This window comes from Salmo trutta, chromosome 8 (assembly GCF_901001165.1).
Source record: "Salmo trutta chromosome 8, fSalTru1.1, whole genome shotgun sequence".
Taxonomy (NCBI): domain Eukaryota; kingdom Metazoa; phylum Chordata; class Actinopteri; order Salmoniformes; family Salmonidae; genus Salmo; species Salmo trutta.
The window spans coordinates 38,027,664-38,051,948 of record NC_042964.1 but is presented as its reverse complement, the minus strand read 5'-3'; the positions used below and the strand labels follow the sequence as shown (position 1 = coordinate 38,051,948).

The 24,285-nt window shown below is 43.5% G+C and overlaps 3 protein-coding genes across 4 annotated transcripts; 1 reads left to right on the top strand and 2 right to left on the bottom strand.

The window, feature by feature from the left end:
* Positions 1-480: 480 nt before the first annotated feature.
* Positions 481-5,238, bottom strand: LOC115198854 (ATP synthase subunit gamma, mitochondrial-like). Of its 2 annotated transcripts, none has more exons than XM_029761202.1 (9): positions 5,132-5,238; positions 4,496-4,530; positions 4,177-4,308; positions 3,553-3,760; positions 3,269-3,412; positions 3,028-3,092; positions 1,864-2,019; positions 1,454-1,568; positions 481-866 (listed from the first exon to the last, which is right to left on the bottom strand). In XM_029761202.1, the coding sequence occupies exons 1-8, from the start codon at positions 5,170-5,172 to the stop codon at positions 1,468-1,470; spliced, it is 882 nt and encodes a 293-aa protein (XP_029617062.1). In that variant the 5' UTR covers positions 5,173-5,238; the 3' UTR covers positions 481-866; positions 1,454-1,467. The 2 variants fall into 2 exon arrangements, with proteins under 2 accessions (XP_029617062.1, XP_029617061.1); XM_029761201.1 differs by having other exon boundaries at positions 1,472-1,568; positions 5,132-5,237.
* A 37-nt stretch (positions 5,239-5,275) lies between these two features.
* On the top strand, positions 5,276-9,646 carry LOC115198853 (DNA/RNA-binding protein KIN17-like). The gene is made up of 12 exons (XM_029761200.1): positions 5,276-5,526; positions 5,836-5,930; positions 6,104-6,147; positions 6,269-6,391; positions 6,488-6,672; positions 7,988-8,036; positions 8,162-8,219; positions 8,342-8,456; positions 8,568-8,687; positions 8,840-8,939; positions 9,085-9,185; positions 9,328-9,646. Exons 1-12 carry the CDS (start codon positions 5,413-5,415, stop codon positions 9,388-9,390), a joined length of 1,167 nt encoding a protein of 388 aa, XP_029617060.1. The 5' UTR covers positions 5,276-5,412; the 3' UTR covers positions 9,391-9,646.
* A 162-nt stretch (positions 9,647-9,808) lies between these two features.
* Positions 9,809-22,653, bottom strand: LOC115198852 (inter-alpha-trypsin inhibitor heavy chain H2). Its single transcript, XM_029761199.1, has 20 exons — positions 22,421-22,653; positions 22,147-22,176; positions 21,512-21,550; positions 20,364-20,536; positions 20,118-20,222; positions 19,729-19,891; positions 19,374-19,610; positions 19,136-19,252; positions 18,761-18,929; positions 18,417-18,542; positions 18,055-18,236; positions 17,650-17,835; positions 16,759-16,898; positions 16,413-16,585; positions 16,091-16,225; positions 11,404-11,517; positions 11,117-11,324; positions 10,796-10,968; positions 10,397-10,508; positions 9,809-10,179 (listed from the first exon to the last, which is right to left on the bottom strand). The coding sequence occupies exons 1-20, from the start codon at positions 22,511-22,513 to the stop codon at positions 10,029-10,031; spliced, it is 2,826 nt and encodes a 941-aa protein (XP_029617059.1). The 5' UTR covers positions 22,514-22,653; the 3' UTR covers positions 9,809-10,028.
* Between the last annotated feature and the right edge of the window lie 1,632 nt (positions 22,654-24,285).

The window sequence follows — 24,285 nt, the reverse complement described above, 5'->3', positions numbered from 1 at the left end:
TCTCAGCATGCTAATGCTTAGCACCATTTCACAAGGACCTGTACACAATTCCAGGAAGCTGAACATTTTCCCGTTCTTCCATGGCCTGCATACTCAAGATGACACCCATTGAGCAAGTTCGGGATCGACAGCATGATCCAGTTTCCGCCAATATCCAGCAACTTCGCACAGCCATTGAAGAGTGGGACAACATTCCACAGGCCACGATCAACAGCCTGATCAACTCTATGCGAAGGAGATGTCTCGCCGCACGAGGCAAATGGTGGTCACACCAGATACTGACTGGTTTCCTGATACCTTTTATTTTTTTAAGGGTCTGTGATCAACAGATGCATATCTGTATTCCCAGCCATATGAAATCTATAGATTAGGGCCTAATGAACATATTTCAATTGACTGATTTCCATATACGAATTGTAACTTTGTAAAATCTTTGAAATTGTTGCATTTATACATTTTATTAGTCTAGAATACGAAGAGTTGTACCAAATACCATAACTTTTATTTCAAAGGAATTGAGTGCAATGATAACCTTTTAAAGTGATACATTCCATAGACAGCCTATATTTGGCAGTGCAATAGCATTTTTCAGACACAAGGAAAACATAATAGCAATGTCAAATTGTAGCCTAGCTTTATGCTCAAACACCACTCTTTTTCATAGTCACAAGTACGATTTATTGTGAGTAGAACTAGGAGGACATATGAAAAGGAATATGTTTCTCTGTAAGAGGTTTATTTTTTACCGTATATTTTACAAATAGAAGCACAAATGTTCATAAAACTGATGACAGCCGTTTGAAGTATTCAGAAGCATGTACGCCAGAACAACAGGCGACGATAGCAGGAGAACCTCGTCCATTTATCTGAAACCACACATTCAGAAAAAACGGGATGAAATCAAAATACCCAACCAAAATGTCACAGTAAATGTGGGGGAATAATAGGGTTTGTATTCTGATTTTAACAAAAACCACAGGATACACGATCGAACACACTAGGCCCTAGAGGGAGCTATTCCATCTTAAGACTACAGTGGGATGGTTTTCCGGACACAGACTAAGCATAGGCCTGGACTAAAAAGCACTTGCAACTATCTCCTTTGAGCATAGCACATGTACCCTAGGGGCTGTTACCTACAATCACATGATTTATGTCCTGGTACCAACATGAGGGATTGGAGTAATAAGGTTGACAGAAAATAATGATTAGTGAACAAACGTAAGTCTAATTATTAAAAAAATGACAGACAATGGGTGGGCTCATGCAAGGAGTCAAGTTGGGGATATTTTCAAAGGTATTAGGTAACTAATCAAGGTTAAGAATGAGTGGGGATGAATGTGTGTGAAGAAGAAAAAAAACATTACTGTGAGGGACAGATCAAACACCAAGGGGAGACAACCAATGTGTGAGGGAGAGAGAGGGACAAAGAGTGAAACAGAAAGAAGCTGACCGTGTGAACAGTACTCACAGGGCAGCAGCTCCAGAGATGATCTCAATGAGCTCCTTGGTGATGACAGCCTGCCTGGTACGGTTGAAGGTGAGGGTCAGCTTGTCAATCATCTCAGCTGGAGGGGACAGAACAGAGCCAGGGTTGATATGAATCTGAGAACAAAGCCATCGCAGTGCAGGCACACAGACCTGGCAACCAGATTAGCTGATATTGTAATATCAACGGCAACCCTAGAGGCATAACACTAGGGCAATCAAGCAGTAGAGGGAGACTGAGGAAGATAATCACAAAGGACTACAGCTACTGTGTGTGCTGTGAGGAAGGCAGGACGACTACGACTTAATAGACAAGTGAGGTGGATGAGCAGTAAGCCAGGTGTTAGAGGCAGCGGCTGAGGAGGAGATGCTCACAGGCGTTCTTGCTGGCGCTGTCCATAGCGGTCATCCTGGCACTCTGCTCACTGGTTGTGGACTCCTTCAGGCCAAAGTAGATGATGTTGATCAGGGCAAACTCCTGGTAGTTCCTCAGCACGTCAGCATCAATGTCATCATAGATGCCCATGTTCTCTGTTACAGGAGAGGAAAAAGAAGACGTGTGATGTCAGTTGGCCATTTAGTGGGGCATACATCTTTAACCCCCCCTAGAGTCGATTGACGTACAAGCGCATCAACCTAATTAACAAAAAAAATAATAATCTAAATCTGTCAGTTAAAGTTTTTTTGCATTGGGAGTCACATCTGCGGTGAAAGGTGGCAGACCATGAGACATCCCGAAAAATCGGTCTTCTCGTGAAAACGTCTGTAGTGTCCAAACGGTTTGGCCTAAAAACTATTATGACCACTCTGGAAAGGGGACTCTCAAACACAATGGTGTCTTCATTTTCCTCGACCAACCCCACAAATGTCAGGAGACTCGTCTGAAGTCGGTACTGTCAATGTGCCAACTTCTGTTTGGGAAGGTGAGAACCGTTTGGGCTACAAACTAATAGGACCCCCACTGCTGAAAGGAGAGTCTCACGAACCCGATGGTGTTCTGTTTTGCTCTACAACCCCCACAAGTGTTACGGGACTCTTCTGAAGGTAACCGATACCGGGTTTTTTTAAACAAATGGAAATATAAAAGGTAGTTTTGTGCCTACCCCCCAAAAAAAGGGTTAAATGTATGTACACATTTTGTGTGTGTGTGTATATATATATATATATATATATATATATATATATATATATATATATATATATATATATATATATAAAAAACACACTGAGTTTATATATCTCCTAGATTTAGGACAGACACTTCAAAACCTTGTTGCTTATGATTTCTTTTTGGACTGTCCTTTTTGCCATGTATGAATGTGTTATTCAATGCGTTTCCATGGTCTTTAATAGTAAAGGCCAAATATATGTATATATTGTTTTAAAACCTAAAGGGGTCTTAAAAACGAAAAATCAAATAGCTAAATGATCCATAGTATGACCATCTTAAAACAATTCAAGATGTCAGCGTAGCAGTACCCCCTCCCCAACGACTTAGACTAAAAAATTAAAGCGACCTTCAAACCAACGGTGTTGTACCTGAATTAGCAACAGTATCAATGGAGAAGATGGGCTTCTCATCAGTCTTGTAGGAGATCACAGACCTGAATGAGGGGGGGAAAATAACATCCATTCAAGACTTGTTTTGATAATGGGCTATGTACTTTGAAGGATAAGACTATCCTTGACGTGAATCTTCCCATACCAATAGTGTCTCAACTAAGAAAACATTTGGAGGAAACAAGACACTGATGTGGCTGTGAAAGGAGTCCCCCCATACCTGAATCTGTTGTAGATGACAGCACCCTGGTCAAACTCGTAGCCCATGTTGAGCAGCTCTGTGGCGACGATGGAAGCGTCGGTAAAGGTGGGGGGCTTGCGGCCCACCTCCTTGCAGCTGAGCAGCAGGTAATTGCCGTGTGTCCTGGGTGGCGGGGAGGGAACACTGTTGTCATGGTAATATACTAAATTCCAAAGGGAACCACTAAAGTGGACCGGTTGCTGTGGGCATCATACAGTAAAGTAAAGCTGACGTGGCTGCATTTCTTTATCATCATTCTGTACCTCTGCAGGATGTTCCTCAGCTTGTCCCCCACATTGACTACCATCACCTCCTTGCCCTCACCGGTGAGGGTGGCAATCTTGGCCTTGATGGCCTTGGCCACGTTGGAATGGACGGCGCCACAGAGACCACGGTCAGACGACACACCGATCAGGAGGTGCTTGTTGGCCACTCCCTCTGGTGCCTTGATCTCAGCCTTCTCGTACAGGGCTGGGGGACATACAGGGAAGAGAAGAGGGACCATCAACAGGTTTGTTGAACACCCCGGTCAAACGTCACAAAAGCCTTTCCAATAAGTGTGTGTGAAACAACCCTGATAGTACAGGGATGGTATTCAAGAAGCGCCTGAGTACCAGGGCTAATTTAGGATCAGGTCCCATTTGTCCATGTAAACTTATTCATTGTGATATAAAAGGCTAAACTGATACTAGATCAGCACTCCTACTCTGAGACTTTATGAATAAAGGCCCTGAACTACCCCTGCCCTCTCACTATAGTCTTAATAGAGGACCATAATAACAGACAGTCATGACCGTCACATAGAAATAGTCCATTCCCTTGGACTTTAGTGTGTGTGTGTGTGTGTGTGTATATATAGAGATCATGCAGAGCGAGCAATGACATACCCACAGCGCCGTTTCCATAGACACGGGCGGGCTTCAGCTGCCTCTCAGCGCGGGCATACTTAGCAGCGGCCACCATCTTCATGGACTTGGTGATCTTTTGGATGTTCTTGATGGACTTCAAACGGATGGTGACTAGAATGGGAACGACGGATGCCACTAACTGACTAAACATTTGAGGTTCAACGACATTGAGACACACAGCTACAATATCATCATAATTTTAAAGTTTCCCTTGTGCATAAGACTTTAAAAGAGGAAGCTCAAGGGTGAATGTTATGTAATACAGAGTAGTTAAAGAGATGGCATGGTAAATACTTACTGTCCTTCAAGGTAGCCATGTTCCTGACCTGCCCACTACAAAACAAACAGAATTAGCTAGGTAAGTTAGAAACATTATCATTGTAAGTTCGCAACATATTGAGGATGTCCACGTTTAGGGGATTAAACTATTTCCCTCCCAATACAAATAGCTAGCTACCTTTATGCGAATACATGTTGTTAGTAAAACTATACTAGCAATCTGTTAGTTAACGTTATCCTAGAGTCCATGTCACCAGCTAACGTTAGCATGTTAGGTTTATCCAGAAAATGCATGCCAACATAGTTAGCGGGAGGGACAGTGAATTTGACAAGAGCTGAACACTGTTCTGAAAACATCTGGCGTTGTACGAATTACTAAAGGACCATTTAACCAACGTTAGTTAGCTGTCACACAATTCAATGACATGGCTAGTTAGTTAGTAAGCTAATGTCATCTTAGACACCGCACCGGCTGAACTTGGCCATTCACAGTGCACCATACACCATCTGCGGCCTACACCGGTTTAGCGCGCCCTTGCAATGTTTTACATGGCTCAGCAACGCATACGACGTACATATTTGTCATTTGTGTACGACAGCACAACGCTCAAAATCATGTTGTCAAAAATACGGAATTTTGCAAATAAAACGTTACCATTGTGGGAGGAACACCAACGCGCTGGTCCTGGCGAACATGATTACTTCGATGAAGGTCAGACTCACAGGACTGCGCAAGCGCAAGTAAATGGCAACATGTGTACGAAAAAACAAACCTCGCGCTACTTCAAAGTACACGTAAATTGATGACGAAATACCCACGGAAGCGGCATATTTTTATGAGGAAGAAGAAGAGCATAACATTTGAACGTGTTCGAGGATTATTTCGAATTTAAATAATTGTCTTGCGTATGTTTATGTAGACGATTATTATTTGACATGGGGAAAGAGGGTTTTCTAAGCCCAAAGGCGATCGGGAATAGGATTAAAGCAAAAGGTCTTCAAAAATTGCGATGGTATTGTCAAATGTGCCAGAAACAATGTCGAGACGAGGTAAGAAAGATGGCTAGCTAAGTTAGCTATCTAACGTTATATAGCGTAACGTTTGGCATATTTGCTAGTAGATGCAAGCCAAATGTTTCACGCGTCATAAACGACCTCCTCATAGGTTCATAGTGTAAATTAACCATGTAAGTTAACTAGCGAGCTAGATAGACTGTATTGTCCTCAGGAAAGTAACGTTAGCTAGATCTCGATCAGGCATGTCAGAAGTTAGGCTCTGCGCACTAGTGGTAACGCCCGGGACAAGAGCTAGTACATACAATACAGAAGGTTGAACTAGCTCTCCCTTTCTGCCCATAGAATGGCTTCAAATGCCACTGCATGTCCGAGTCCCACCAGAGACAACTGCTGCTGGCCTCGGAGGACCCTAACAAGATCATGGACAACTTCTCACAGTGAGTCAATCTGCATTTGCTTAGGTCTGGCTGTTGGTATGTCGTGTTCTGTAACACTGTCTCCAATAAATGTTAAAATGACATGTCAATAATGGTGTAATGATGAGCCAGGAGAGGTGTTCCACCAGTGGACTTACTTGCTTTCTCCTCTCTCCACTCTTCCTCTCACCAAGGGAGTTCAAGAATGACTTTATTGAGCTGATTAAAAGGCGCTTTGGTAATATTTGATTTCTTCTGAATCTATGTATTATATGTGCACGCAATATTACACTAGCTACTTATAAAGAGACCGTAAGATAAACCTCAACCTGACTGAATGTCTTTCTCTCTCTCTCCAGGAACCAAGCGAGTGCAAAACAACATTGTCTATAACGAGTACATCAATGACAGAGAGCATGTCCATATGAACTCCACCCAGTGGGAGACTCTCACTGAATTCACCAAGTGGCTGGGGAAAGAGGGTACTTTCACGCTCATGCCTCTTAGAACGGAGGTTATGTGTGTCTGTCTGTGTCTGTCAGATCCCTGACATTGCTGTGTTTGATGACTTCTCCCAGGTTTCTGTAAGGTGGATGAGACGCCCAAAGGCTGGTACATCCAGTACATCGACCGCGACCCAGAGACCATCCGGAGGCAGGAGGAGCTGGAGAAGAAGAAGAAGCAGGACCTTGATGACCAGGAGCGCAGTGCCAAGTTCATAGAGGAGCAGGTCCGCCGGGGCCAAGGAGGCAGGGAGCCAGAGGTGAGAGAGTACCACTACTGCCCTCCTCTGACTAGGAGGACATATTACACTGTCTGCTGAACAAGGACTGGCCAAGGGTTCTGTTTACTAGGGATGTAACGATTCACTGATACGCGTCGGCACCTGGTACAAATGTTTAAGATACACGTGCATTGGTCCGTGGGAGCCCAAACTGATCAAAATGTAGCATGTATTGGTCAGAAAATCTATTAAAAAAGTTACAAACCCCCAGTTCACTAACGTTTTTCCAAAAATACCTCAAATCTTTTGTGACTGAATTTATGTGTCCTTTCCTTCAGTAGCCTATCTAACTAAGCATGTCAATTCATATGACAGTCATTGATCTCCAAGTCAGATAACAACTGCGCACAGAGCAGCTCGCACCAACGAGAGCCTATCCCTGATCTAATTTTCATACATCTGTGCGGCACTATCAGCATTCAAATGCTTGTAAAATGGCTTTCGCAATGTCAAATCTTAGGCTTTATTAATTGGGTGACAACCAATGTAATTTGCTGGGTCATTGTTACCAAATGCACTGTACATTTATTTTTTTACTGGTTGTTGTTTTACTTGAGTTGTATAGGCTACTGGAGTGGACACAACTCACATCTTTCTGATTGCACATCTAACTTTTGATTGGGGCTTTTCGATTGCCAGGTTCACCATAAGAAATTGTTTTGGTGGTTTTGCTTTAAAGAATCAGTGCATTTTGTCATTTTTACATGAACAGGTTAAAGTTGTAATTTCATAACAAACATTTTGCAAGCCTGTGGTCGGAGCGAGAGAAGAGCAACTCTCCTCCGTAAAGTTCACAACCATTCGCTTTTGAGACGGGGATGAAATCCAAAGCTGCGTTATATTCATTTGCTATTTCAGCTCATTTCTAAAGATAAATATAGACATTTGACAAAATAATCAGTAGGTGAATGAGATCTCAAAAGTGAGGGGACAAAAAGCATAAATTCCCCCCTCCTCCCTCCTCCTAATCAGATAGTGGTAAATGCTCAGTTTTCCCTCTGGCTCAGCTCAGGCGCCTACACACACCATACATCATTCTCACACACAGCTCAGAGAAGTCATCTCCGACAGATCCAGCTCAGAGGCTCCGCTCCTAAACTTCATCAGTATTAGATTTTAAATTAGAATGGAAAATAATTCAACCAAATCACACAGAATTATTTCAAACTAAAAGTTTTGTTCCTGTATCGAATCGTGCTTGAAAGGAAAGATTCACATCCCTACTGTTCAGCAAAGATACTGTTTACCTATGACATGTCATGGACTCAAAACAATCTGTCCCTCTTTTTTTCAGGAAGCACCGGTTTTCACTGAGTTGAAACGAGAAAGTGAAGAAGAGAAAGGTATGTTTAAAAAAAAATATATATATATATATAGGTAACTCATGATGCGTTTGGTCAGAAATGATACCGATTATACAGTTTTGTCCGCTCATCTCTCGCTGGTTATATTTCGGATTATATTTCAGTTACCTTCAATCTGGCCAAGGGCTCCTGTTCCTCTGCGGATGGCCTATCTAAAGCCAGGTACAGTAATCTGAAGCTCAGGAAGAATGACTCACCGTCATCAATAGCAATGCAAAACATCAAAAGTAAATGACTGTGGGGATTTCACTCAGATTAACACTGTGTCTACCTCTTCCCCGTAGTGTGGCCCTGGGTCCCAGTGCCCTGAAGGCAGCAGGATCAGGGAAAAGGAAAGATGCGCCCTCCACCTCAGAAGCCAAAGAGAAGAAGAAATCAGCCCTGGATGAGATCATGGAGGTACGGTAGTGTTTCCAGTTCTCCCTCTCAGATCTGACTTGATGCACTGTCAAGTTAACTCTGTGTTAAACACGTGCGCATGTAACCCTTTGTGAGCCGTGTTATGTTCAGATGGAGAAGCAGAAGAAGAGGTCTGTGAGAGCGGACCACTGGCTGCACCCCGGCATCGTAATCAAAGTTGTTACCAAGAGACTGGGGGAGAAATACCACAAGAAGAAAGGAGTCGTCAAGGTAACACATTAGTTCCACACATGCATGATCATATCCAAGATGTTTGATTGGGCCAGTTTTGTGTTCTAAGTAGCTTATAAGAGGTTTATAGTCAATACGCTGCCATTGAGAAGAATATCATATGTATTTAGGCTAACAGTTGTGTGTTGTAGGAGGTGCAGGATAAATACACGGCCGTAGTGAAGATGATTGACTCAGGGGACAAACTGAAACTAGACCAGAGTCACCTGGAGACGGTCATCCCTGCACCGGGTAACCTAGTTCTCGCCACGGTTACACACACACACATGTCCACAGGAAATTGATGATTTGCAAACTGTACATTTTTACTTTATCTGTAATCTGACCTGTTATTTCACCAAATCTAATTATCAAATCTATCCCATCTGTCCCACAGGTAAACGGGTCCTGGTTCTGAACGGTGTGTACAGAGACACAGAGGCCCTACTGGACTCCATAGACGAGAGAAAGTTCAGTGCCACCCTCACACTTGACTCGGTAAGGACCAGGCACAAAATGGCTCTCGTCATGCATCAGTTTCTACCGTTTGGTGGTGGAATAGATGTTTGGTATAGCAACTGCTTTGAGATGATATGAATGGTTCTTATTTTCTCATACAAGGGTGTGTTTTCTTCCTCAGGGTCGGATGAAAGGGAGGAGGGTGGACGGGATCGCCTACGAGGATTTCTCTAAAATGGCCTGATCTATCATGACTTCTGTTACATGACAGCGTAACCCAAGAGCCCCTACCCTTCCACTGAGGCCCATCAGCCGAGAGACTCTACTGTGTCAGAGTTACTTTCTCTAAATATGCATTTTCTATGGAGGTATCTCTTCAAGCAATGATTATGGGGGGGGGAAACTTTTTTTATTTTTATTTTGTATTGTTATTAAAATGGTTCTCTACAAATACATTTAATGTTGTAATATTACTTATTGAATAAAGTTTGACCTATGAATTGTTTGATACAATGGTTGATTGAAAAACATTTGGATTTTGCCATGTCAGATGAGATCTGAGAAATACAACAGTCACTGGAATGTTCTGGTTAAGAAGTGTACATAAAGTTCAAAGCCGGCAGCGTAGTCTTCATGAAAATAATGAAACATTCACACTGCTATACATACTGATACTGCTTTTTATAACGTTTTATAAAGAGAGAGAGAGTTGTCAGACAGAGATGTGATATGAAAACAGGTAATAACAGATATGTGTCTAGTCAGATTGACTGCAAATGTGTGTGTCTCCTGTACCTGTGGAATAGGATATCCCTTAGAACTACGCCCTGTCTCTGACTGCCTGGGTTACGTGGTACCCCTGTGTGCCTGGCGATTGGTCGCTCAGAGCGGGAGCGGCAGGAAGCTGTCGAGTCGTGGGACGATGTAGTTGGTGTAATGGCCGTCGATGAAGCCTTTGCCACTGTTGTGGATGAACCAGCAGAAGACGTCAGATCCACGTTTATTATCCCGCCTGTAGTCCTTCTGCCAGCCCCTGTCACACACATCCAATAGTTACAACCTCATCCACAAGCCTCACTGTGTTAGCACTCACATGCACTATGTCCCACTGTGTGATACGGTGGAAGGATTACTTGAACAGAGATGAAGTCTACCGACTGAGTATGTGTGACGTGTGCTGATGTTTTTCCTGTAATGGTGTGTGGTTTACCTGGCAGCAGGGATGTGCATGAGAGAGTGTGTGTTCTTACCTGGTGACGACTAGCTTGGTGCCCTTCACCTCCATGGTGGCCTCCTTCTTCAGAGGGTCAGCTCCCTGGTGCAGGTTAAACACCCTCACCTCTGGCTCCTGGCCAAACTGACCTACACACACACACACACACACACACACACACACACACACACACACACACACACACACACACACACACACACACACACACACACACACACACACACACACACACACACACAGATCAGTGAAACCTATTGAAGTAGGCTACGATTAAATATAGGGATACTGCTGCAGGATTCACTTTAAGAGAGACGTAGGGTATCTTGCCACTATATGTCAAATCATTTAATTAGATTATAACATTATTGTAACAGTACAGTAACAGGGTAACACTTGGGTCCAATTGGTGACCTACCTATAAGGCCGTGGGCCTGCGAGGAGTACTGGTTGTTGTTGGGGATATAGAGGCCCAAGAAGTCCACGTGGGTTGGGTGTTTCTTCCACACACGATGTAGCAGCACCATCACAGTGATCTTGTCATCCACCGTCACCATCACCTTGGAGTCCTTCACTATGGAAAGTTTCACCCTGAAACACACAGAGAGCATAGCATGTGGTTAAAACAGGAAACCATGTACTTTTGAAATGTACTTTTTTACCTTACCACAGTAAAATAGGCTGACGGTGCCTGACCAGCGGTTTGTGTGTGTCTGTGTGTGGGTGTGCATGTTCCTACCTGTCCTGGGTGATGTCGGCCGTGGCTCCCCAGGTGAAGGAGTGGTTGTTCCTGCCGTCAGTCAGGTCGATACGGTCGGTGCTGACTGACACCCTGATGCCGTCAGGCTGGTAGAACACTGAGACGGTGCCAAAGTACGTGTTCACCTTCTCCTTGTCCTCCACCCCCACCCTCTTAGAGCCAACCAACTGACCATTCACCACCACACCTGGAGGACAAAGAGGGCGGTGAATAGAGGTAAGTGGACACAAGCAGAGACACACACATTTTTGCATGCACACACATACCTGCACCAGGGTCTGACACCAGATTGAGGATGTGTCCAGGCTCTGAGTCGATGTTGAAGCAGATGTCCATGTTGTTTTTAGGCAGGTGGACGATGAAGTGAGGGTCGTTCTCCACTGTCACACAGAAAACACACAGACAGACAACCGTTACTATAGTGACACAATGGACATAAGAATATTACCCACTGCAAAATTGCCAGGTAGGGAGGTAGGCAATGTTGATGGCCCAATGTAGCTGTTTTTATCTCAATATCAAATCATTTCTGAGTAACAATTAAGTAACTTACTGTGATTGTTTTCAATTAAAATGGTCAAAAAGAATAAAAAATAGTTACATGTGGACAGTACCAAAACAAATTATCTAATGATTCTGACTCATTGCAGCAAAATCTGCAGTACTGGGATAGTTGTATCCCCCATATGTATAACATTCTATTGGTTGCAAGAATTTTGTATAGTCATTTAAATTGAAAAACACGAAGTTTTGAATCCAGCGTTGTTTTCTGTATCAGTTCATAAACCATGTGCCATGGAATCAATGCATCCAAAATTTCTTCCAGACTATTTTGCAAATATATATGGCACAGCTGTCATTTTTTGGGTCCTTAAATGAAACTGGTATACTTTTTTATTTATCACAATTTTCTTTAGCCAATTTTGGTCTTTAATGCAGGGCCGACAGACAAGTTCCTTACTTTCCCCCCCTTCCACTTGCCTCTACCATTTTACATTTTGAGTACAGCAGACATTTCCACATATTTTTGTTAGCTGCATGTGTAACAACTCTGCCAGTCCTATTTAGGATATAATTTACAAAGATTGTACCTTTTTTAAACATTCTTTCCAAAAATATAGTTTTTTTAATCAATTAGTATATTTGAATTTAACCATAATATTTGTTGTAATATTTGTTCTGGTTTTTTTCTGGTGGATTAAACTGAAATTGCAACCAACTTTTGTTTTAAAAATAGAGATATTTTGTAGATGATTTCATTTTCAAATAACCGAAAGTGAGAGTCTGTAATCTGAATAAAGGGAAAAAGACCATTCTTGAACATGGGGTAAGACATCCTTACTAATCTGCTAGGGAACCAGTTCGGATTTAAGCATAACTTTTGAATGACTGAAGCCTTTAGTGAGAGGTCTAATGCTTTAATATTTAATCATTATTGCCCTCCGTATTCATATTATTTATATAAATAGGCCCATTTAATTTTGTCTGGCTTGCCATTCCAAATAAAATAGAATCTTTTTTGCTCATATAATTTAAAAAACAAGTCGCTAGGTGTACAGTAGTCAAGGCCATAAGCAAATAGGTAAACTGGGATATGACTAAAGAGTTAATGAGACAGGTATTTTCCTTTCCACGGTAGCAACATCTTATCTATTTTTGCTAACTTTACATTAAAATGCATTGTAATGAGATAATTTCTTTCTTTCGGGATATGAATACCGAGTATGTCCACTTCACCGTCAGACCATTTTATTGGCAAATTACACGGTAATGTAAAAGTTGTCTTTTTTGTGATCCAATACGTAATATTGTACACTTACCATCATTTGGTTGTAATCCAGAGGAGATAAAAAAAATTATCTAGATCCTCTATGAGGCTGTAGAGGGATCCAAATTGTGGATTTAAAAGTAAACATGAATCATCAGCGTACAATGACACCTTTGTTTTTAAGCCCTGGCTTTCTAGGCCCTTGATATTATTGTTGGATCTGCTTTTAACATTTCGATGGCCATAATAAATAGATATGCCGATAGTGGACAACCTTGTTTTACTCCTCTTGACAGTTTAAAACTTTCTGAGAAGGAGACATTATTTACTATTTTACACCTAGGGTTGAAAATTCAAATATTCCATATATTCCAGTCATACTTTATATATATATATATATATATATATATATATATATATATATATATATATATTCCAGTCATAACTTTATCAAAAGCCTTTTCAAAGTCAGCTATGAATATCAGGCCTGGTTTCCCAGATTTGTCATAGTGTTCTATTGTTTCCAGTACTTGTCTTGTATTATCTCCAATGTGTCGTCCATGTAAAAAAAACTGTCTGATTAGGATGAATAATATCTTTTCAATTCTAAGCGCTACGCACTTTGCTAGAATTTTTACATCACATCAAAAAATAGCTTCTTAGCAAAATGCAATTTCTCAAGGAAAACTTTTGCTAGGACTGTCTGGGAGTGGTCTGAGAGAGGGGCATAATTGGAGGAGCCTAATGGGAGGGATGTGTAACCTGAAAACTAGCTGTTAAGTTTTTATTTATTTTTATTTCACCTTTATTTAACCAGGTAGGAAAGTTGAGAACAAGTTCTCATTTACAATTGCGACCTGGCCAAGATAAAGCAAAGCAGTTTGACACATACAACAACACAGAGTTACACATGGAGTAAAACAAACATACAGTCAATAATACAGTAGAGAAATAAGTCTATATACAATGTGAGCAAATGAGGTGAGATAAGGGAGGTAAAGGCAAAAAAAGGCCATAGTGGCGAAGTACATACAATATAGCAAGTAAAGCACTGGAATGGTAGATTTGCAGTGGAAGAAAGTGCAAAGTAGAAATAGAAATAATGGGGTGCAAAGGAGCTAAATAAATAAATAAATAAATACAGTAGGGGAAGAGGTAGTTGTTTGGGCTAAATTATAGATGGGCTATGTACAGGTGCAGTAATCTGTGAGCTGCTCTGACAGCTGGTACTTAAAGCTAGTGAGGGAGATAAGTGTTTCCAGTTCCAGAGATTTTTATAGTTCGTTCATTGGCAGCAGAGAACTGGAAGGAGAGGCGGCCGAAGAAGGAATTGGCTTTGGGGGTGACCAGTGAGATATACCTGCTGGAGCATGTGCTACAGGTGGGTGCTGCTATGGTGACCAGCGAGCTGAGATAAGGGGGGACTTTACCTAGCAGGGTCTTGTAGATGACCTGGAGCCAGTGGGTTTGGCGACGAGTATGAAGCGAGGGCCAGCCAACGAAAGCGTACAGGTCGCAGTGGTGGGTAGTATATGGGGCGTTGGTGACAAAACGGATGGCACTGTGATAGACTGCATCCAATTTATTGAGTAGGGTATTGGAGGCTATTTTGTAAATGACATCGCCGAAGTCGACGATCGGTAGGATGGTTAGTTTTACGAGGGTATGTTTGGCAGCATGAGTGAAGGATGCTTTGTTGCGAAATAGGAAGCCAATTCTAGATTTAACTTTGGATTGGAGATGTTTGATGTGAGTCTGGAAAGAGAGTTTACAGTCTAACCAGACACCTAGGTATTTGTAGTTGTCCACATATTCTAAGTCAGAACCGTCCAGAGTAGTGATGCTGGACGGGCGGGCAGGTGCAGGCAGTGATCGGTTGAAGAGCATGCATTTAGTTTTACTTGTATTTCAGAGCAGTTGGAGGCCACAGAAGGAGAGTTGTATGGCATTGAAGCTCGTCTGGAGGGTTGTTGACACAGTGTCCAAAGAAGGACCAGAAGTATACAGAATGATGTCGTCTGTGTAGAGGTGAATCAGAGACTCACCAGCAGCAAGAGCGACATCATTGATGTATACAGAGAAGAGAGTCAGCCCAAGAATTGAACCCTGTGGCACCCCTATAGAGACTGCTAGAGGTCCGGACAACAGGCCCTCCGATTTGACACACTGAACTCTATCAGAGAAGTAGTTGGTGAACCAGGCGAGGCAATCATCTGAGAAACCAAGACTATTGAGTCTGCCAATGAGGATGTGGTGATTGACAGAGTCGAAAGCCTTGGCCAGGTCAATGAATACGGCCGCACAGTATTGTTTCTTATCGATGGCGGTTAAGATATCATTTAGGACCTTGAGCGTGACTGAGGTGCACCCGTGACCAGCTCTGAAACCAGATTGCATAGCGGAGAAGGTGCGGTGGGATTCGAAATGGTAGGTAATCTGTTTGTTGACTTGGCTTTCGAAGACCTTAGAAAGGCAGGGTAGGATAGATATAGGTCTGTAGCAGTTAGGGTCAAGAGTGTGTCCCCTTTTGAAGAGGGGGATGACCGCAGCTGCTTTCCAAACTTTGGGAATCTCAGACGACACGAAAGAGAGGTTGAACAGGCTAGTAATAGGGGTTGCAACAATTTGGGCAGATAATTTTAGAAAGAAAGGGTTCAGATTGTCTAGCCTGGCTGATTTGTAGGAGTCCAGATTTTGCAGCTCTTTCAGAACATCAGCTGACTGGATTTGGGAGAAGGAGAAATGGGGAAGGCTTGGGCGAGTTGCTGTGGGGGGTGCAGTGCTGTTGACCGGGGTAGGGGTAGCCAGGTGGAAAGCATGGCCAGCCGTAGAAAAATGCTTATTGAAATTCTCAATTATAGTGGATAGGCAGAGAGGTGTGCAAACTCTCTTTGTTATTGGTCTATGAACTTATATCGCTTGGTGATGTCATCAGGCAGTCCAAAAACCCCACCCAGCAAAACAAGCTGAAATTTCAGGCAGACTTTTCAAACAGCTCTTACACAGTGCATTATCATAATATTCACAATTTCACAGCATTATTCCAACCTCATAGTGTGGAAATATATATACAACACAGGGAATGGCTATGTGTGTCTTTCTACGTATTGTGATATGGACAGGTAGAGAAGCATTAAACTGTAGCACAGATGTGTATAGAGGTGTGTGTGTGTTGTTATTGTCACCTATGGTGATGTGATCTGGTAGGGGCCTCTCAGCGTGGCTAGGGGGGGCAGGGGTGGTCATCTGGACCCAGGGGGGGATGCTGTGAACCATCTGCACTGGAGTCCTTCCTCCGAGAGCAGCCATACCAGATCCTCCTACACACACACACACACACACACACACACACACACACACACACACACACACACACACACACACACACACACACACACACACACACACACACACAAAATGAGTTTGGGAAAGCTTTAGTCACTCTCTTGCCCTCATGTACATTTACAAGACCCAAAATGGGGGACTCTAGTGATTTTTATCAGGCACCTGCACAGCAGCCCTGTTTGGGGTCCTTAGGGGAGTCAGCGAGCAGCCTCTCCTTGGCCTCCTCACTCTCCACCAGTAGGGCAGTGAGGGGCGTGACAAACTGGTGCTCCACAGCCAGGGTCAGGATCCTCTGTGTGATCTTCCTCTTCTGACCAGCAGTGGGGGCCAGGGACCTGCAGGGAACAGGGATATAACATTCACAAAATGTTACTCTGTGTGTTTATTCATGCTCTGTATTCTGTATCGAAGGGCTGGCAATTTATAGCACAAGCTTTGTATTCACTCCTTAGATTGAAAATAAAGATGTGTTAAACTCTCTCTCTCTCCCTTTCTCCCTCTCGCTCACCTCTCGGCCAGTAGCTGGTTGACAGTGATGTAGGCCCACATCTGTCTGGCGAAGCCAGTGAAGGCATGCTGCTGCTGGGCCAGCGCAGCGTCTAGCTCCAGGTAGTCTGCTTCAGTCTGTAGGGACAGGTCCAGACGATCCTGGGACGAAGAGGGGGACAGAGAGAGGGTAGGACACAGGTGTGTGTGTGTGTGTGTGTGTGTGTGTGTGTGTGTGTGTGTGTGTGTGTGTGTGTGTGTGTGTGTGTGTGTGTGTGTGTGTGTGTGTGTGTATGCAGTGGTGTAAAGTACTTAAGTAAAAAATATTTTAAAGTACTACTTAAGTAATTTTTTCGGGTATCTGTACTTTACTATTTATATGTTTGACTACTTTTACTTCACTACATTGCTCCATAAAAGTATGTACTTTTTACTCCATACATTTTCCCTGACACCCAAAAGTACTTTTTACATTTTGAATGCTTAGCAGGATAGGAAAATGGAAAATTCCCCCACTTATCAAGAGAATATCCCTGGTCATCGCTACTGCCTCATATCTGGTGGACTCACTAAACAAAAATGTTTTGTTTGTTAATTATGTCTGAGTGTTGCAGTTTGCCCCTGGCTATCTGGTTTGGTTAATATAAGCAATTTCAAATTATTTATACTTTTACTTTTACTGTTGATACTTAAGTATATTTTTGCAATTACATTTAGTTTTGATACTTAAGTATATTTAAAATCATATACTTTTAGACTTTTACTCCAGTAGTATTTTACTGGGTGACTTTCACTTTCACTTGAGTCATTTTCTATTAAGGTATCTTTACTTTTACTCAAGTATGACTTTTGGGTACTTTTTCCACCATTGTGTGTATGAGTGTGCATGCGTGCATGTGTATGTATGACTCACAGCGGATGCAGTGGTGAAGCTGTTTAGAGTAGTGGAGTCAGAGGGCAGCACCTTCCCAGCCACCACCAGCTCTGAGCCACTGAAGTACTTGTCAAAGTGGTTCTGTGTGACGTCAGAGACAGAGTCCTCTGGGAACTGAACTGTGATCTTCCTCAGGAGAGGAGACGAGACCTGGCTGTAGAACCGCTGGAGGGGGAGAGCGGAGGAGGGCGGTGAGTTCCCAGAGGTCAGAGATGGCGGTGAGAGAGTAATTATACAACAATAGGAGGAGAATTCAGAGGAGAGGTAGTCCTACAAAGGGGGGAGAGCGGAGGGAGGGGATGGAGGAGGAGTAGTGATACAACTGGATGCAGGATTAGGGAGAGAAGGATGAATGGGAGTTTTAGGGACAGGGGTCTATTGTACCCGTATCTGATCTGAGGCGTCGTGGCTGGTGTAGATCCTCTGGGCCACGCCCCTATTCTCCATGGCGATGCGTTCCAGGAAGTCGTAGTCGACATCGAAGCCGATGCCCAATGAGAAGAGAGAGAACTCCTCCCTCATGACCTTCTTCAGATTCTTCTGGATGGCGCTGAGCTTGATCTCTCCTACACAGAGAGGGAGAGATGGTGGATGACGGTAACACAATAATATGAAGGGCAGTACACCACTAGAGGTTATTAGATGGGGCGTGAGGGTGAAAATGAAGGGGGGTGAAGTGGTATGAGGTGGGTGATGAAAAGTCAGTCAGTGTCCGTTTTGGGATCAGCAGCGGTATGATGTCTCACCAACAGTGGGGTCTCCATCAGACACCAGCATGATCATGGAGACAGAGCGTGGGTCAATCATGCCCTGATTGGACGCCTTCACCAGCATCTGCACCGCCCTCATCAATGCCTCATTGATATTGGTGCCTGAATCGGGTCAAAGGGCAGCGAGAACCAATCAGATACATATCCAGACACAGCCTTTCATTATCTACCACTCTTTCCTCTCTTCCTCTTTCCTCTGTCTCTTCCCATTACTTAATTCCACCCAACCCTCTACTTCCTTATACTCCTCCACATCTCTCTCTTTCTCTGTCGCTCTCTTTCTTTCATCCCTCCCTTTTCTCTCTCCGTCCTTCTCTCACCTCCGTTGGGTTTGATGTTCTGGATGTATTTCTTGGCCTCAGCCACCTGTATGGTGCTGCCTGGAACCAGCTCCTCGCTCCAGCAGCGCACGTTGTGGTTGAAGTCAACAATGCTGAAGTAGTCATCCATGGTCAGGTCATCCAATATGGTCTGCATAGCCTCCACAGTCTGAGAGAGAGAGTTATAGAGCAAGAGAGAGCGATAGTCATAAATGAGATTGGAGAGTAATTTAAGGGCAGTTTCACAGAATACCCACATGAGGGCAGTGTTTCATTTGGCAGGCAGGCTCTGCCGGTTGTGAGAGAAGAGAGATGTACGACCCTGATGGGGCACAGATTGACCCCTGTGAGTTTTTCTATGGTTACGTCACACACCTGCTTCATCTTGACTCCCCACATAGATCCACTGACGTCGATGACGAACACAATGTTTTTAGGAAGGGGGGAGAGGTTGGCCGGGGCGAAGAAATGCACAAAATGCCCGTCAGAAACCTAGGAGAAACAGTGAGATAACAGTGACCCATACTTCCTGTATTACATACATTTCTGTTACAAAGTAAAGTGACACAAAGACTGTGTTACTGCGTGTGTTTCTGTCAGTGTGTGTACCCACATGCAGTTCCCCGGCGTTGCTGTCTCTCAGGACGTCGTATTTGACGGTAAAGACGCCATCGATAGCGCTGGTGGTGCAGTTCTCACACTTCCTCTGCTGCTGGAGCGAAGGCTTGAACACCACGTGAGCCTTGTCCTTAGAGGAGGTGAGTTTGGCCATGCCACTGAAATGCTCTCCCAAGGTGTTCGGTGTCTCCACAGAGGCAATGCCGCTGGGCTCATAGATATACACATCCACCTGCAGAGAGACAGGGAGAAGGTTCAAATACGCTGTCCCATCAGCACTGACCTATCAAATACAGTCGTTAAATACCACACACAGGCACGCACACACGCACAAACGTAGGCTCTCTCACCTGGAACTGAGGCACCAGTCGTCCAGGCTGCAGGTATAGTGAGTGTTCATAGAAGCCCAGCTTCCTCTGCATCATTTCCTGGTAGTGCAACTCAAACTCTATCTTACTGCCGGGAGGCACGTGGACCTCCGTCTTAAAGGTCTCCATGTCCTGGGAGTTAGCCCTGTGGTGTAGCATTACCAGCTCTATAGTCAGTCACAGGACACTAGAAAGGTCTTATGTAACAACAATGTTTGTTATACACGGCATAGACCGTTATGAAGGGCATAGGATTCATAACGGTCAAAAAAATGGGTGGGAACCCATTTCCTTGTATTGTCCAAGATGTCATTCTTCAGTATAGCTACACTAAATACCATAGCCATGGTGCATTGTGGGCTGTACGGTACCTGACGAGGCCTGCGGCCTTCCCTCTGGCTCTAGCCTGAGCGTAGAGGTTCCTAGCCACAGTCTTCTCCTTCACTGAGCCCACAAACGTGATCCCATTCACATTCCTAACAACAGGACACAACATAGTGCACAGCTCTTTCCATTCATTTCAGGGTTGTATTGCAGTGTGATTGCGATTTTGACATTGGGATTGTGACTGAGAATTGAGATTGGGATTTTTATTGTGATTGAGACAGTTGGCTCACATGGTGAAGTTGGTGATGAAGGCTCGTTTGGGGATCTGGACGTTGAAGCCAATGCTCTGGGCATTTGGACCAGAGTTGACCACAGAGCTCTTGACCGTGGTGTGGCTGAACCGCGACGTGATGCGGCTCTCCACCTTGTAGCTCTTAACTGTGATGTCATCACCCCGGATGGCCTACAGGGAGAGGTGAAGCACGTGAGACTGACTTTGGCTGTGATGTCATCAACTAGGGACGATTGCCGTTGCATAGGAATTGTGAGTCATGCTCTCTACATCTTTACATCTAAACCACATAAAACAACTGGTTTCGGGACACAGAATTGAAAAAAAATCTACAAATCAAAATATCTGACTGAAAAATGGATAGGAAACATGTTTTTTGGAGTATCTACTTGATGATAAAAAAAAACCTTAAGAACACCTGCTCTTTCCATGACAGACTGACCAGGTGAATCCAGGAGGAAGCTATGATCCCTTTTTGATGTCACTTGTTAAATACATTTCAATCAGTGTAGATGAAGGAGAGGAGACAGGTTAAAGAAAGCTTTTTAAGCCTTGAGACAATTGAGACATGGTTTTTGTGTGTGTGCCATCCCGAGGGTGAATGAGCAAAGCAAAATGTTTAAGTGCCTTTGAACGGGGTATGGTAGTAGGTGCCAGGCGCAGCGGTTTGTGTCAGGAACTGCAACGCTGCTGGGTTTTTAACGCTCAACAGTTTCCTGTGTCTATCAAGAATGGTCCACCACCCAAAGGACATCCAGCCAATTTGACACAACTGTGGAAAGCATTGGAGTCAACATGGGCCAGCATCCCTGTGGAACGCTTTCGACACCTTGTAGAATCCACGCCCCGATGAACTGAAGCTGTTCTGGGGGCAAAAGGGGGGGGGGGTGCAACACAATATTAGGAAGGTGTTCCTAATGTTTGGTATAGTCAGTGTATAACAGGCTGTGAATTCTGAGAAAGAAAATGACACATTTTACCACAGAAACGTTAAATGGATGTAGCAACTGCAGAGTGAAGTCAATAACCTATCTGTCAGCGGATTCTCTTCAAACAGGACCATTGATTAGTAGATAAGAGGACTAAACTCTGTCACATTGGACAGAGGGGTCGAACATCAAGCAGAGGCCAGAGAGAGAAACCTACCTCAAAGTCTTCCTGCTCCTCACTGGTCAATATCGCCCTCTGGAAACACACAGAAACAATCAGCTCTGTACCAATCAATCAAGCTAATGTCTTTTATAAATCTCTTTTTACATCAGCAGTTGTCACAAAGTGATTTACAGATACCCATTCTAAAACCCCAAATAGCAAGCAATGCGGATGCAGGAGTATCTGTATTGTCCCATACTGCCTTCAGAGAGAAAATGTTTCATATGTAACAGTAACTATAGGTTGGTGATAATGGCATAAAAATTCTATAGACATTCTAAATGAAATGTTTGAATTGTCAGTAAGCCTATATTGACCACATGTATAGGACTTTCATTGGGTTCAATCCATTGACCTCAGCGTAACACCTTTATCAATAGTTCAGAGGTCAATGAGGCAGACTGCTTGCTTTTACATGTTGTTGGTATTCTATTTCCGTAACTGGGCAAAACAAAAAACCCACCTCAAGACAGGATAATTTCCCTCATAATATGTTGCGTTATTGAATCAATGTAATATTGAATATAAGAAATGCCGTTTATTAACAATTGTGAATAGCAAACTATGACATTAAATAACATTAATTCAGACAAATTGTTTGAAAAAAGAAAAGAAGAGTTTCATCTCACCTTAAATCGTCCATGTTGTTCCTCTAATGACTGGTAGAACAAAAGGGCCGTTTGTAAAATAGAGAATAAAAGTTGTACATTAATCAATCACATGGACATCACATAAAATATAGTTCTGTAAAATACACATTTGTATTTATTAAGAATCGACATTAGCTGCTGCCAAGAAAGGAGCTACTCTTTCTTGGATCCAGCAGCATTAAGGCAATTAAGACACATCTATAAAACAATCTCATTATCGTATAACAGTCGACATTGAAATATATGAACTCACCGTTTCCGTCTCCCACTCTCCCTCTACCACAAACTCAAAGCAGTGGGTTTGGTGTAGGGCCAACAGGCCTAGGAGGAGAGCCAGGCGTCTCATGGTTCCAGGCCTGTATGTGTTGCCTGAGGTTTAACACTCCCAGATATAGTCCTTCAGCCAGGACCCAAGAGGGAGCAGAAAGATCCCAAAATGAGGGTTAAAAATCCACTGAGTGCTGATAGACGCTTGGCCCCAGTCAATATTTGTTGTGTTTCACGTAACCTGGAGAGAGAAACTTTGAAACTTGACCTGCCGTGTAGGAGGGTAAATACAGCATATTTGGGATCGTACAGGTTCGGTTTTGGGCTGGTTTTCTCGTTGATTTATGCAGGCCTAAAGCCTGCAACACGCACAGACAATCAGAACTGGGTTTCCAATGCTGGTATGTACAGATTTAAACACTGGCATACTGTAGCAGTAGTTTCCTCTCTCTATGTGATCATAATAATACCTGTGGATTGGCCACGTGGCAGTGGAGGTAACGTTTGGACTGTAGACAGAGTTCAAACATTCCATTTGGCGCCAAATTTGGCCACTTTGCATGGCAATCACTGGGAGGTCAGGTCAATTCCCTTTTCGCTGTGCAACAACAACCGAATAAAAACAGAAATAGAGGGGAAAAAGGGACTATTGACCTTTGTCACCATGCTGGGTGTGCACTGCATTAAAGGAATAATCCACTAAAAAACTATATTTTGGTATTTGTAGTCCACTGTTGATTCAGTCCCAAAATGTTTTGCATGTGAGCGATCAAATTTTCAAGATATGGGACTTTCAAAAAGCACATTGTAACTTGCCACATCATCATGATAATGCAAATCGCTTGATTCCTTGACTGCTGACATGCAAAACACTTTGGGACTAATGCATTTAAAAAAAAACATTTGAGTGGATTACTCGGCCTTGTCTTCGGACGGTAAGTTGGTGGTTGTAGATATCCCTCTAGTGGTGTGGGGGCTGTGCTTTGGCAAAGTGGGTGGGGTTATATCCTGCCTGTTTGGCCCTGTCCGGGGGTATCATTGGATGGGGCCACAGTGTCTTCTGATCCCTCCTGTCTCAGCCTCCAGTATTTATGCTGCAGTAGTTTATGTGTCGGGGGGCTAGGGTCAGTCTGTTACATCTGGAGTATTCTCTTGTCTTATCCGGTGTCCTGTGTGAATGTAAATATGCTCTCTCTAATTCTCTCTTTCTCTCTTTCTTTCTTTCTCTCGGAGGACCTGAGCCCTAGGACCATGCCTCAGGACTGCCTGGCATGATGACTCCTTGCTGTCCCCAGTCCACCTGGCCATGCTGCTGCTCCAGTTTCAACTGTTCTGCCTGCGGCTACGGAACCCTGACCTGTTCACCGGACGTGCTTGTTGCACCCTCGACAATTACTATGATTATTATTATTTGACCATGCTGGTCATTTACGAACATTTTAACATCTTGACCATGTTCTGTTATAATATCCACCCGGCACAGCCAGAAGAGGACTGGCCACCCCTCATAGCCTGGTTCCTCTCTAGGTTTCTTCCTAGGTTTTTGGCCTTTCTCAGGAGTTTTTCCTAGGGAGTTTTTCCCAGCCACCGTGCTTCTTTCACATGCATTGCTTGCTGTTTGGGGTTTTAGGCTGGGTTTCTGTACAGCACTTTGAGATTTCAGCTGATGTACGAAGGGCTATATAAATAAATTTGATTTGATTTGATGTGATTATTCATTTAAGGTGTAAACACTGTTCCCGAATGATTCATTGACCAATCATAGGGAGTCTCTCGCAAGCTCTCTGGGGGAATCATGCAACTGGGTTTAGTTTTTGAGTGTGGTGCTGTGTGGTGCTGAGACTACTACAT

Excerpts from the sequence above, each read along its gene's own strand:
- LOC115198854 (XM_029761202.1), bottom strand. The coding sequence starts at position 5,172 with ATGTTCGCCAGGACCAGCGCGTTGGTGTTCCTCCCACAATG. Across the intron at positions 3,093-3,268 it reads GTCATCTACAACAGATTCAG|GTCTGTGATCTCCTACAAGA; the intron begins GTATGGGGGGAC and ends CCCCTCATTCAG. Across the intron at positions 1,569-1,863 it reads CAGCGCCAGCAAGAACGCCT|CTGAGATGATTGACAAGCTG; the intron begins GTGAGCATCTCC and ends TGTCCCCTCCAG.
- LOC115198853 (XM_029761200.1), top strand. The coding sequence starts at position 5,413 with ATGGGGAAAGAGGGTTTTCTAAGCCCAAAGGCGATCGGGAATAGGATT. Across the intron at positions 5,527-5,835 it reads AGAAACAATGTCGAGACGAG|AATGGCTTCAAATGCCACTG; the intron begins GTAAGAAAGATG and ends TTCTGCCCATAG. Across the intron at positions 8,688-8,839 it reads AGAAGAAAGGAGTCGTCAAG|GAGGTGCAGGATAAATACAC; the intron begins GTAACACATTAG and ends TGTGTGTTGTAG.
- LOC115198852 (XM_029761199.1), bottom strand. The coding sequence starts at position 22,513 with ATGAGACGCCTGGCTCTCCTCCTAGGCCTGTTGGCCCTACACCAAACC. Across the intron at positions 19,253-19,373 it reads GCAACGCCGGGGAACTGCAT|GTTTCTGACGGGCATTTTGT; the intron begins GTGGGTACACAC and ends TGTTTCTCCTAG. Across the intron at positions 10,180-10,396 it reads ACCAAGCTAGTCGTCACCAG|GGGCTGGCAGAAGGACTACA; the intron begins GTAAGAACACAC and ends TGTGTGTGACAG.